Source organism: Anastrepha ludens, chromosome 2, assembly GCF_028408465.1.
Source record: "Anastrepha ludens isolate Willacy chromosome 2, idAnaLude1.1, whole genome shotgun sequence".
Lineage (NCBI taxonomy): Eukaryota > Metazoa > Arthropoda > Insecta > Diptera > Tephritidae > Anastrepha > Anastrepha ludens.
The window spans coordinates 154,509,124-154,521,754 of NC_071498.1; the positions used below are offsets into that span (position 1 = coordinate 154,509,124).

The following is a 12,631-nucleotide window of genomic DNA, read 5'->3' on the forward strand; positions in this document are numbered from 1 at the left end:
GACATTTTTATCGGTGTTAATGCTGGTTTCTAAATAAACGAAGCCTTTTACAACCTCGAAATCAAAACTGTCAACAGTGACGTGGGTGCCGATACGCGAGTGCGCCAACGGTTTGTTTGATGATTGGAGGTACTTTGTTTTGTCCTCGTTCACAACCCGATCCATTCGCTTTGCCTCCTTATCCAGCATGGAAAAGGTAGAACTAATAACACGGATGTTGAGGTCGATGATGTCAATGTCATTTTCATACGCCAACAATTGTACGCTCTTATAAAAAATTCTGACGGAGCGATTAAGTTGTGCGGCTCGTACGCTCCTCTCCAACATCAGGTTGAAGAAGTCACACGACAGCGAGTTACCCAGCCTGAAACCTCGTTCGGTATCAAACGACTCGGAGAGGTCCTTCCCAATTCTGACGGCGCTGCTGGTATTGAGTAACGCCATATTAGTTTTGTGGGGATACCAAATTCAGACATTGGTCCATACATAACTCCTTTTCGTACTATCGTACAGCTTTGAAATCGACTAAAAGATAGTGTGTGTTGATTCTCCTTTTTCCAAGGCTTGGCGTATTGTGAATATCTAGTCGATGGTGGACTTTCCAGGTCTAAAGCTACATTAATCCAATCGTCCTATCAGTTAGTTGATTGTGGGCTTCAGCCTTTCACACAATACGGTCGCTAGAAGACTAATCCCGCGATAATTGGCACAGATTGCAGAGTCCTCCTTCTTATGGATTAGGAAGAGCAGACTTAAATTCCATTCGGCAGACAAGCTTTGATCCGACCATATTTCGCTTAGAAGCTGATGCATGCACCTTAACAGCTCCTCGCCGCTATGTTTGTATGTATAGCTCAGGCGGCTGTCCGTCGGCGCCCGCGTATTTATTGTTCTTTAGGCGCGTTATCGCTTTTCTCACCTCGTCATGGTCGGGTAGCGGTACGGCAGTTCCGTCGTCAACAATCGGGTATCGGGATCTTCACATTCTCTGTGACATTCGCAGCTGTTACTCTGAAAGGCTTAGATGCCCAAAATGCAGAGTTGAAGGTTGATTTAAAGAGTGATCTAAAAGGTGGCAATAATCTAAATTACTATCATTCAGAACTAAATTAATAGGAATATGAATAAGTTCGTGCGGTTTTACAACAGATGGCGTAACTTGATTATTATTCCATCGATCCACATTTCCAAACATTCATTGGAGAGCTACTGTCGTAAGGCACAAACGTCAGTATAAGTTTTTTATTTGAAGCGTAAACAACAATATTTTTACCACACTTGAAAATGTCGAATTTCGTGCCAAATAATGTGTTTTTGCGGGGAATTCTTCTTCATTATTTTAATATGAAGAAAAAAGCAGCCGAAAGTCATCGTATCTTGGTGGAAGTTTATGGTGAGCATGCTCTATCTGAGCGAACGTGCCAGAAGTGGTTTGCACGCTTTAAAAGTGGTGATTTTGGCTTGGAAGACGAAGAACGCGAGGGTGCGCCGCCAAAGTTCATGGATACCGAATTGGAGGAATTGCTCGATCAAGATCCGGCTCAAACGCAAGAAGAGGTTGCAAAAACTTTGGGATATGATCAATCAACCATTTCCAAACGTTTAAAAGCCATGGGAATGATCCGAAAGGTAGGCCATTGGGTGCCGTATGAATTGAAGCCAAGAGACGTTGAACGCCGTTTTATGGCATGCGAACAACTGCTTCAACGGCACAAAAGAAAGGGTTTTTTGCATCGAATTGTGACTGGCGATGAAAAGTGGGTCCATTACGACAATCCAAAACGTCGGGCAACGTATGGATACCCTGGTCATGCTTCAACATCGACGTCGGCGCAGAATATTCATGGCCTGAAGGTTATGCTGTGTATCTGGTGGGACCAGCTGGGTGTTGTGTATTATGAGCTACTGAAACCGAATGAAACGATTACGGGGGATGTCTACCGACGACAATTGATGCGTTTGAGCCGAGCACTGCGAGAAAAACGGCCGCAATACGCCGATAGACACGACAAAGTTATTTTGCAACATGACAATGCTCGGCCACATGTTGCACAAGTGGTCAAAACATACTTAGAAACGCTCAAATGGGATGTCCTACCCCACCCGCCGTATAGTCCAGACCTTGCGCCATCCGATTACTATCTCTTCGGATCGATGCAACATGGCCTGGCTGACCAGCACTTCCGTAATTACGATGAAGTCAAAAAATGGATCGATTCGTGGATTGCGGCAAAACCGACCGAATTTTTCACAAAGGGAATCCGTGAATTGCCAGAAAGATGGGAAAAAGTAGTAGTAAGCGATGGACAATATTTTGAATATTAAATTTGTAACCATTTTACGTCAATAAAGTTTCAAATTTCGAAAAAAACCGCACGAACTTATTCATAGTCCATTAGATTGGAAAAATTCTTCGATTGGCTACTTTAGATTGACTACTTTGAATGGTGTGTTGGCAGATTTACTATCAATATAGCAGATAGAACATTACTGCACGGTTTCTTCGATTTAATGTAGTCTCAAAAAGTCGACATTTTTTACGAGTAGATTTAATGATCTCTTTAACGCTGAGTATGTAATTATTGGAAGAAAAATTGGGCAAGCACCTGATTTTTTTAACCTTTCGTAAGTCGTTGGTATAACATGGGAGTTTGGGGGATTTTTTCGCGTTAAGGGAATATTTTTTAATTCAATTTCGAAAACTTGAGATTTGAATGTGAACCAACCTATGTACGTCCCAAAGAGCTATTCACTATCTCTCGCTTTCCACGCGGAACTGTCAAAAAGTTAGTACCTCACGGGGCTGGTTAGCTCATAAGCTTCTATTATTGCTGACGTGTACGTCAACATTCTTCGGGGGGTGTATGAAATATTTTGTTAGATAAAAAATGGGATTGAAAAATACTTTAGAGGCAGCATCACGGGAAATATCTAATCATAATATAATTTCATATCGCCTAATAAGTCCAATATCGCCCACTAAGTGATGCTAATATGTATATGAAAACGTAAATACACACACACACAAATGTACTCGTATACAGGTGTAACAGCATCTACTCAATCCATAAAATGTCCCACTTTCGTTCACCTATTTATTCACTTTTTAGACCACAAATTTTCTATACAGGGCAATTTGCCACACCCATCATTTCAAATTTTAATTTAACAACATTAACAACAACAACAGCTGGAAAGGCAATAAATAGACGCGCACACATAAAAGTACAATATAAACCACTTAATAACTTTCCATGACGAGACAAGTGCTTAGCTGCTGACTCTAATCGCTTTACGAAGCCAATTTTCATTAAAGAAACTTTTGAAATTGACTAACTGACGAATTTGTTGACTGATTGGGCGAGTGAGTGACATTGATGCCACTTCTGGTGAATGGTGTGTTGGTGAATGAGCAGATATGAACACGTGCCAGAGGACGAAATTCAATTTCACTTCGGCTTCCATGACGCGTGGAATCATCAGCCATCTGCCAAATGCCTACTTGTAAACGGGGGTTTTGTGTCTGTCGTTTTCAGACTATCTGGGTTGGCAAAATACTGATGGCAATAACTCAATTGTAGCGCAATTGCTTCACTTTTCATTCAAAATTTTTTCTCCAAGTTTAGTAATTGAAGTAAATCAGTGCAGCGTAGACCAAACCACAACCTAAATAACAGAAATTACAAATTCTATTTGAATGCCTATGGAAAATTGCTCTTGTTGAAAATATAGCACAGTAGTGGAGGACTCTGCATATGCATAGGTAGGTAATGTAAGTTGCTACACTGAACATACAATTCATAATGTGGCAGCAACACGCGCCGAACACCAGCAACTGCCACTCACACGCAGCCAGTAGCCTGGAGCTACCAGCCAATAACCAGCTGCCACATTCTGACAATCAACCTGAAAACTGAATGAACAAAGTTTTACGGTATATAGTCAGCGCGCAACGAAGCGTTTTAAAGTGCAGCACTCACGCCACCCCCCTCGGCATGTGTGAGCACCGTAAGTTCAAGTGCGATTGCAACTTCTGCCTCGTGCATCAGTTGCCGTGTGCACTGCAGGCGCAACACCTACGGCCAATGCATTTCCATTTTCAGTTAGAATTGCGCCGACGTGCGCAACGGTTTGCAAATTGTGGTTATATTTTTGTATATACAATTTTTTTCACTTTGCTTTTTCAGTTATAAAATTAAATTCAGTTTAAAACTTTTCGTGCGCTTTTCATACGAAAAAATACTTGCAAAAAAATGTTCAGTTTATTTTTGTTCGTTTATAGTTTATCCTGCGGTTATAGTTTGCTGCGGTCCTCTGCCTATGCAACTCCCCTGCCGTCTGCGATACAATTGAGCAAATCTACTGTGATTGCAGTTATGTCTACAGTTCCAACTCAAACGGTGGTGAGGATGAAAAATTCGGAAAACGATTCACTACCAAAGGCAAAGGTGGCAGTTCATCAAATTGGTTCGGGAATTCAAAAGCTAAATGGGATTCATAATGACGGTTTGGCGCCTTTGGAGAGTTTGACAAAGGCGTTTAATGAAGGTGAGTTTGTACTAAAAGTTTTGTTGAATAAAATAAGATACAAAAGGGGTGATTTGAGGGGGTTTGTGTAAAGTTGCATGAATAGCACAGAGTGGTTCAAAAAATCCGAAGGTTTTCTGTTATAAATAGAGCTTAACCGATAAGTTTTTTTCCATCATGGTTTTTGGTTAATGATATTTACATTTGTGGTCCCATAATGGCCTGGAAGTGCCTTTATTTTCCACAGTATTTCCTATATTTTTCTTGCTGAATTATTTTGCTGCTCTTTTATTGAAATGTAGCTCGTTGTATAAAAAAAAGCTTTATAAATCAAAGCTCCAAACTTTGTACAAAATTCAAATAAATTTTACAAATTTCAAAAAATGTGATAAAAATGTTCAACTTTTTAAACAGAATCTTTAGAATACCCCTTTTTTCTGGTATGACGCCCGTCAAGAGGAAACTCTCATGAGTACTGGTATATCGGCATAGCAGCAAGAATGATAGAAACAAGATTGCGCCCATCAGAGAGTGCATGCCGTCACAATAGCCAAGTTGTGCAATTTTGTTCACCCTTTGCTTTTTGCAATAAATTTAGTGCTTTTTCATACCCAAAATGCGAAAATTTTTGAGTTTGGGGTTTGTTTCTTTTTCCTAATTTAAAGCTACTAAAATGGTAAGTTAAAAAAAAAAAAAAAATTTGTATAATTAGAAAAAAAATGTCTACTTTGTATGAGCGAATCTCATTTTTTGCTCCTTTCGAGGTTATGCAAGAATAATGGAACTACTTCTCTCAACTATCCTCAACATTTAGAGCCCTTTTATAAATTTTCAAAAGCCTTTGAATTGTCTGAATACAAATTAAAATCATAGAGGTGCAATTATAGTTAAAAAAAATACCAGATAATACTGAAGCACCCGATACGACCTTTACCTTATCTAGTGACATAACCTCAAAAATAGCAAAAAAGTGTTTTTCGGCCCTTTTCGTTTTAAGTACGAAAAATTAATTTTTTTCAACGCAGTCTATTGTATATAACCATAACACTTATATTTAAAAAAAAACACTCACTGCGTGCGATATGAACAATAGACTGTATTGAAAAAATGGAGTCTTCAAAATCCTTCCTTCTATGTTAAGAGAATCGCTTTAAAAAAGGGCCGAAAAGCACTTTTTGTAGTATTTGAGGCTATGTAAGGTAATGGTAATGGTAATGATTGTACGGGTTAGGCTAAGGCCTTTATGCACTGCGACCAGATTGATCTATTGTGCGCCCCTAATTACTTAATTATAATTATTAGTAATTTAGTATACCGAGGAATCCAGCCAGCTCCTTAGTAGGGAGCAATTGTAGGTATTCCTCATCTAGTAGGTACGAGTCCAGGATTCTGTGTCTCCTGTGGCCTAATGCCTCACAGTTGGTGATTAAGTGTTCCATAGACTCCTCTTCATCACAGCAGATCCTGCATGATCTTGTACTAGATAACCCTATTGTGTTAAAGTGTTTATTACAGGCAAAGTGACCTGCAAGTGCTTCACAGAGTAATCTGAGGCCCTTTTTATCTAGGGTTAGCGCAGATTTTTCTCAGTTGGCTTTGAAGTTCAAAAACTTTTTGGAGTGATTAAGGCTGCTTGTGCCGTTCCAGTGTTCCCTGAATTTTGTTTGTATCCATTTTTTCCTGATTCCTGTTTTATAATAGGTCTATTTATAAGTTCGTGCGGTTTTACAACAGATGGCGTAACTTGATTATTATTCCATCGATCCACATTTCCAAACATTCATTGGAGAGCTACTGTCGTAAGGCACAAACGTCAGTATAAGTTTTTTATTTGAAGCGTAAACAACAATATTTTTACCACACTTGAAAATGTCGAATTTCGTGCCAAATAATGTGTTTTTGCGGGGAATTCTTCTTCATTATTTTAATATGAAGAAAAAAGCAGCCGAAAGTCATCGTATCTTGGTGGAAGTTTATGGTGAGCATGCTCTATCTGAGCGAACGTGCCAGAAGTGGTTTGCACGCTTTAAAAGTGGTGATTTTGGCTTGGAAGACGAAGAACGCGAGGGTGCGCCGCCAAAGTTCATGGATACCGAATTGGAGGAATTGCTCGATCAAGATCCGGCTCAAACGCAAGAAGAGGTTGCAAAAACTTTGGGAGTTGATCAATCAACCATTTCCAAACGTTTAAAAGCCATGGGAATGATCCGAAAGGTAGGCCATTGGGTGCCGTATGAATTGAAGCCAAGAGACGTTGAACGCCGTTTTATGGCATGCGAACAACTGCTTCAACGGCACAAAAGAAAGGGTTTTTTGCATCGAATTGTGACTGGCGATGAAAAGTGGGTCCATTACGACAATCCAAAACGTCGGGCAACGTATGGATACCCTGGCCATGCTTCAACATTGACGTCGGCGCAGAATATTCATGGCCTGAAGGTTATGCTGTGTATCTGGTGGGACCAGCTGGGTGTTGTGTATTATGAGCTACTGAAACCGAATGAAACGATTACGGGGGATGTCTACCGACGACAATTGATGCGTTTGAGCCGAGCACTGCGAGAAAAACGGCCGCAATACGCCGATAGACACGACAAAGTTATTTTGCAACATGACAATGCTCGGCCACATGTTGCACAAGTGGTCAAAACATACTTAGAAACGCTCAAATGGGATGTCCTACCCCACCCGCCGTATAGTCCAGACCTTGCGCCATCCGATTACTATCTCTTCCGATCGATGCAACATGGCCTGGCTGACCAGCACTTCCGTAATTACGATGAAGTCAAAAAATGGATCGATTCGTGGATTGCGGCAAAACCGACCGAATTTTTCACAAAGGGAATCCGTGAATTGCCAGAAAGATGGGAAAAAGTAGTAGTAAGCGATGGACAATATTTTGAATATTAAATTTGTAACCATTTTACGTCAATAAAGTTTCAAATTTCGAAAAAAAACCGCACGAACTTATTCATAGTCCTATTACTATTTTTGTTAAAGCCGAATTGCACTTCTGCCCATTTTTTGGCATACAAGTCTGCCTTCTCGTTCCTTCCGTTTTGACTTGAATGTGAAGCTATTCAAGGCTTTGAGAACTGATTGGCTGTCCGAAAGTATTTTGATTTTAACTTTCGCAAACCCTTTTTTGGATATGATTTCCACTGCTTCCATTATGGCGCGTGAAAAATTGTAGTATATGTACTTAGTGTTAGAGATTTGTGTGTTCTAGGCCCCACCATTCCTGCTTCTACTCCTTGGAGCGTTTTGGAACCATCTTTGTACCATTTTTGTGAGCCATCATTTATCCGTGTTGGCTTAGTGTTCCACTCTTCCCTAGACGGGAAGATAACCTAGTATCTCTTAATAAAATCTCCGTGTGATCATTCACCTGGGTTATGAATACTGCATGTTGAACCCTATTGGAGATATTGAGGTTTTCAGTAAGAGATCTTGATTTAAGTTCTTCTTTCATATGAAAAGAGAGTACTTGCATAGTAGCTTCCTCTTGAATTGCTAAATGTAGCGGTGGTAAATTTAAAAGCGCTACCGTGCCAGCAGTTAGGGTAGTTCTCATGGTCCCCGTTATGCTTAGGCACGCCAGCCATTGCAGTTTACACAGTTTTGTTGTAGCAGTAGTTTGATTTGTTTTAACCCACCATATCAAAGCCCCATATAGTTCAATAGGTCTTACCATTTGGGTGTAGATCCAGAAGGTCGTTTTAGGGTTCCGACCCCAGGATTTACCCAAGAGTTGTTTCGTCGTCCAAAGGTTTTTCGTTTACTTTTTTATATTACTGAATTGAAGTGGTCATCCCAAGTGAGTTGTTATTTAAGATAATTCATAGATATTTAACCTCTTCCTCTAGAGGTACCTCTATTCCATTTATTCCCAGGGTGGGTTTATTTAGAAACCTTTTCCTGGTAAAAGGGATAATAGTAGTTTTGGAAGGGTTGATTGATAATCCCTCTTTTCTACACCACTCCCAGGTTATATTTAAGACATCCTGCATTAAGTTCTTTATGGTCCTTTCGTGGTTACCTTTAATAATTACAGAAATGTCATCTGCATACCCTATTGTTTTATACCCTTTTTTGACGTGATAACGTCTTATAATTCGATTTAACAGGCTGCACGCACGAAAAAATGTGTCGTTACCTTGCTCATTAGTGTTACCTTGCTCATTGCCGTTACCTTGATCATGTGTCGTTACCTTGCTCATTGCCGTTACCTTGAATGAACTGCAAGCGAAAGCGCGGAACGAACGACAAAGCAAACAAAGCAAACGAACGGCAACGTTCGACATCTTGCTCTCTCCTACTTAAGTGAGCGTATATGTGTATGTATATGCGCATATGTACATATATAAATTCACGTATTTGTATTTGCATATGCCTTCTTATTGATTATTATTAATTTGATTTACTTGAAGAACTTAAAATAAAACCAAGTTTGTTAATAATACCTGTTGTTTTAATGTTATTATTATTTTTTGACGTGATAACGTCTTATAATTCTATGTAGCCGGCTGCACGCACCAAAAAATGCGTCGTTATCTTGCTCATGCGTCGTTACCTTGCTTGAACAGCATGTTATGTTATGTTATGATATGTTATGTTATGTTATGTTATGTTATGTTATGTTATGTTATGTTATGTTATGTTATGTTATGTTATGTTATGTTATGTTATGTTATGTTATGTTATGTTATGTTATGTTATGTTATGTTATGTTATGTTATGTTATGTTATGTTATGTTATGTTATGTTATGTTATGTTATGTTATGTTATGTTATGTTATGTTATGTTATGTTATGTTATGCTATGATATGTTATGTTATGATATGTTATGTTATGTTATGTTATGTTATGTTATGTTATGTTATGTTATGTTATGTTATGTTATGTTATGTTATGTTATGTTATGTTATGTTATGTTATGTTATGTTATGGTATGTTATGTTAAAGTATATTACGTTATGTTAATGTTAACTCATTCTCTATATCCATACAAAATATCTATCAAACAAATAAAATTCAAATTTTCTTTTGAAAAATGCAACCATTCAATCAGTATTTTCTTATGACGTTATCACGTTAAACTATCGTCAGTAAACCGACTTCACAGACAACCTCTTTTTGATAAGGTTTTGTACCAAATCGTCAGCCGGGATAGATCAGAGCAATGGCGATGGTAAACTTAGGGTAACTTGCCCAAGAGAAGCTGTGAGTATCCTTTGGTTTAGCACGTTGCTTAACCATTTAACAATTGCTGGATCGGCTCCCCTATTGAAGAATGTCAGTTGTATTGCTTGAAAGTTCATATTATCAAATGCACCCTCAATTTTCTTTTATTAAGTCAATGGCCCTTTTCTATATCGCGAGGTTATGTCATAAGATAAGGTACTCCTTTTTCAAAAAAGTCTTGTTATGGCTTCTTCAATATTATCAGCTATTTTTGTGTATATTTCTGATTGAATGAATACACTTCTCGCATTCAGTAAGTTCAAAAGCTTTTTCAAATTTACATTTTAAAGGTTTTAAATGTTAAGAAGAGTTGAGAGAAGAATATCTAATATTCTTTCATAACCTCAAAAGGAGCAAAATTTGCACTTTCAAAACATCAAATTTTATAAAAATCAATAAGTTCTCATTAGCACTAAAATTTTCACAGAAGTACCTTTTTACCCTTTTTTGAATTATATGTACAAATTTGGTTTTTTAACTTGCAGTTTTGTTAGCTTGAAACTAAAACAATCAAAAAACACAAAGTTTGCATTTTTACTATGATATAAAAAAACACTAAATTTGTTTCGAAGAGCAACTAGGCTAGTGTGACGTCACGCACTCTCTGATGGGCACAATCTTGTTTTTACATACCATTCTTGAGTTCATTCCACAACAAATGCCATATAAGCGAAAGTTTCAAACTTTGTTCAAAATTTATGAGAACTTGGCAAATTTTCATCGAAATTTCAGACGTTTTATGCGGAACTAAATGAAATTGCCGATGAACTTGCTAGGAAGGGGACGACAGAACCGGTTTCAGCTGTCCCCCTCTCAGACATCGGTGTCCCTTTGTCCGTTGTTAAAGGGAAACTACACAATTTCTTTCTAAGAAAAGCGCAAGACAGATGGAGGTCGGTCTCATCGTGTGCTATTTCGAAAACACTATGGTCCCAAAACGATAGACACAGAACGCTTAAGGTGATGGGAGTCCCCCGCCATTCAATTTCTAAACTCATTGCGGTGTTCACTGGTCACTGGGTGATCGGTACTCATGCGGAGAAGCTTGGAATTCCGTACAACCCCCATTGCAGAAGCTGTGGGGATCCCACAGAGAAAGAGACTGTGGAACATTTTCTCTGCAAATATCCGGCTCTGCCGGCTAGGCGCTTGGGATTCCTTAGCGTGCCCTTTGGGGATGAATTGAAGAAATTCGCCAGCCTAGATCCCTCCACTACATCAGTAGCGCTGGATGGCTTTAGATGGTTTTCTTTTCCCAAAATTGTCTCGCAGGTAGTGGTCCACATTATGGTATCAAAACGGCTCGTAAGTGCTACTTGTAGTGTACCTGGGGTACTCTTGCCATCTAACCTAATGAACCTATACGGAACTAAAAACAAAAATTGAGTACGTAGTTGTATAGCCCTTTACATTTTAGTACAAAAAAATACATGCATTGGTTATATGCAGAAAATGCGCACCACGGCTAGGGAAAATTATCAAAAGTCACCGCGAATTTTGAGCTACTCACAATTTATTGTTCTTTTAAATGTTTATGCTCAAGCAAAAATCAACATCACCTCCCCCCACTTCACTTTTAACCTACACTTCTTTTAATGCAATGCCTTAATTAATTTTTCAGCCAAACGAATTCGCAATAAATGCATTTCTGATTTATTTTCTGTAGAAAAATCCTGTCAAAATACCTTAGCTTTCCGACTGCGTGCTCACAAATATCCTTCAACTATTTCGCTTTTAATTACTCCTCACAAATTTATCAGCCTTCTGTCATTTCCGCTTTCCTGCACAGAAAACCCTGTGTGAAAAGCAATTTTAATTTTAATTCTCATTTGCCACACTTCGTGGTTTTAAACGAACTTATATATTCATGCAACGCGCAGTAATAACTTAAGGAAGTCAATATTTACAGATGTAAATGTATGTATGTGATATGTGCATGCATGTGTGTGTATATCAACCAATGATCTGAATAATTAAATTGCTTTTTTTTATTCTTCTCCTCGTTCATCCATAATTACTCAGGTCGCGGCAGATACAAGCGCCGGAAAATGCTCAAGTATTTGCAACCGCTGCTGATTGGTGTTTTAATAGTAAAGTTCATCTTATTGCCGCTCATTTTGAAAACGTTGACAGCACTCTCAACATCCTCATTTGTGATAAGTAAAATTGCTTTGGCAACTGCCGGACTGGTACTACTAAAATGGCTACTCACGGGATCCAGTGATGGTGGCGGCTACGATGGTGGCGCCAAAGAGCGCACACATTTGGAAATTGTACATTTACCAATACCTTTAACGAAACCCTATCAACGGGGGAATGTAGGGGTTGGGGTCGTAGGAAGTTGGGATGATTTATCGGGAAGTGGCAGCAACAAACTATTGGCTATAAAACATGCGAACAAGCCACACAAATATATACCAGTTAACGGTGCGAAGGAAATGGCACATATGGTAGCAGCAGCGGTGGCGGCGGATAGTGTTGGTGTTGGCGGGACTTATCGAAACACGCGTCCTCATACGCGCCCTTACGACGCCGCTTTGGATGGCAAACCATTTTTGTGAGAGCCTTTTCCACGCTGAGGCGATTTCCCAACGATTACACAAGCACGCGCATTTACATAGACTTACTGCAATATGTGGGTACTTTTATTAAATAAATATGAATATGTAAGGTTGTAGCAATAAGCCCGCATGTTTTTTAAATAGAAAAAAGCTAAATATTTATTTTGAAACTTCTGTTGTTTTTCTTGTAATAAAGTTTGCAGATAATGAATACATTTGAGCCGATTTTGTGTTATGATTTTCTATTTATTGTGTAAAATTTATGAGCCAAAAGGACTTCTTCGCATTCGCTATACTT

The 12,631-nt window shown here is 38.8% G+C and overlaps 1 protein-coding gene across 1 annotated transcript; it reads left to right on the forward strand.

Moving 5' to 3' along the window:
* Positions 1-4,357: 4,357 nt before the first annotated feature.
* Positions 4,358-12,344, forward strand: LOC128860078 (uncharacterized). Its single transcript, XM_054097329.1, has 2 exons — positions 4,358-4,548; positions 11,795-12,344. Exons 1-2 carry the CDS (start codon positions 4,377-4,379, stop codon positions 12,331-12,333), a joined length of 711 nt encoding a protein of 236 aa, XP_053953304.1. The 5' UTR covers positions 4,358-4,376; the 3' UTR covers positions 12,334-12,344.
* Positions 12,345-12,631: the final 287 nt, after the last annotated feature.

Bases quoted from the DNA above. Each gene is read 5' to 3' on its own strand.
- LOC128860078 (XM_054097329.1), top strand. From the start codon at position 4,377: ATGTCTACAGTTCCAACTCAAACGGTGGTGAGGATGAAAAATTCGGAA. The intron at 4,549-11,794 runs GTGAGTTTGTAC...ATAATTACTCAG, and splicing joins GACAAAGGCGTTTAATGAAG to GTCGCGGCAGATACAAGCGC.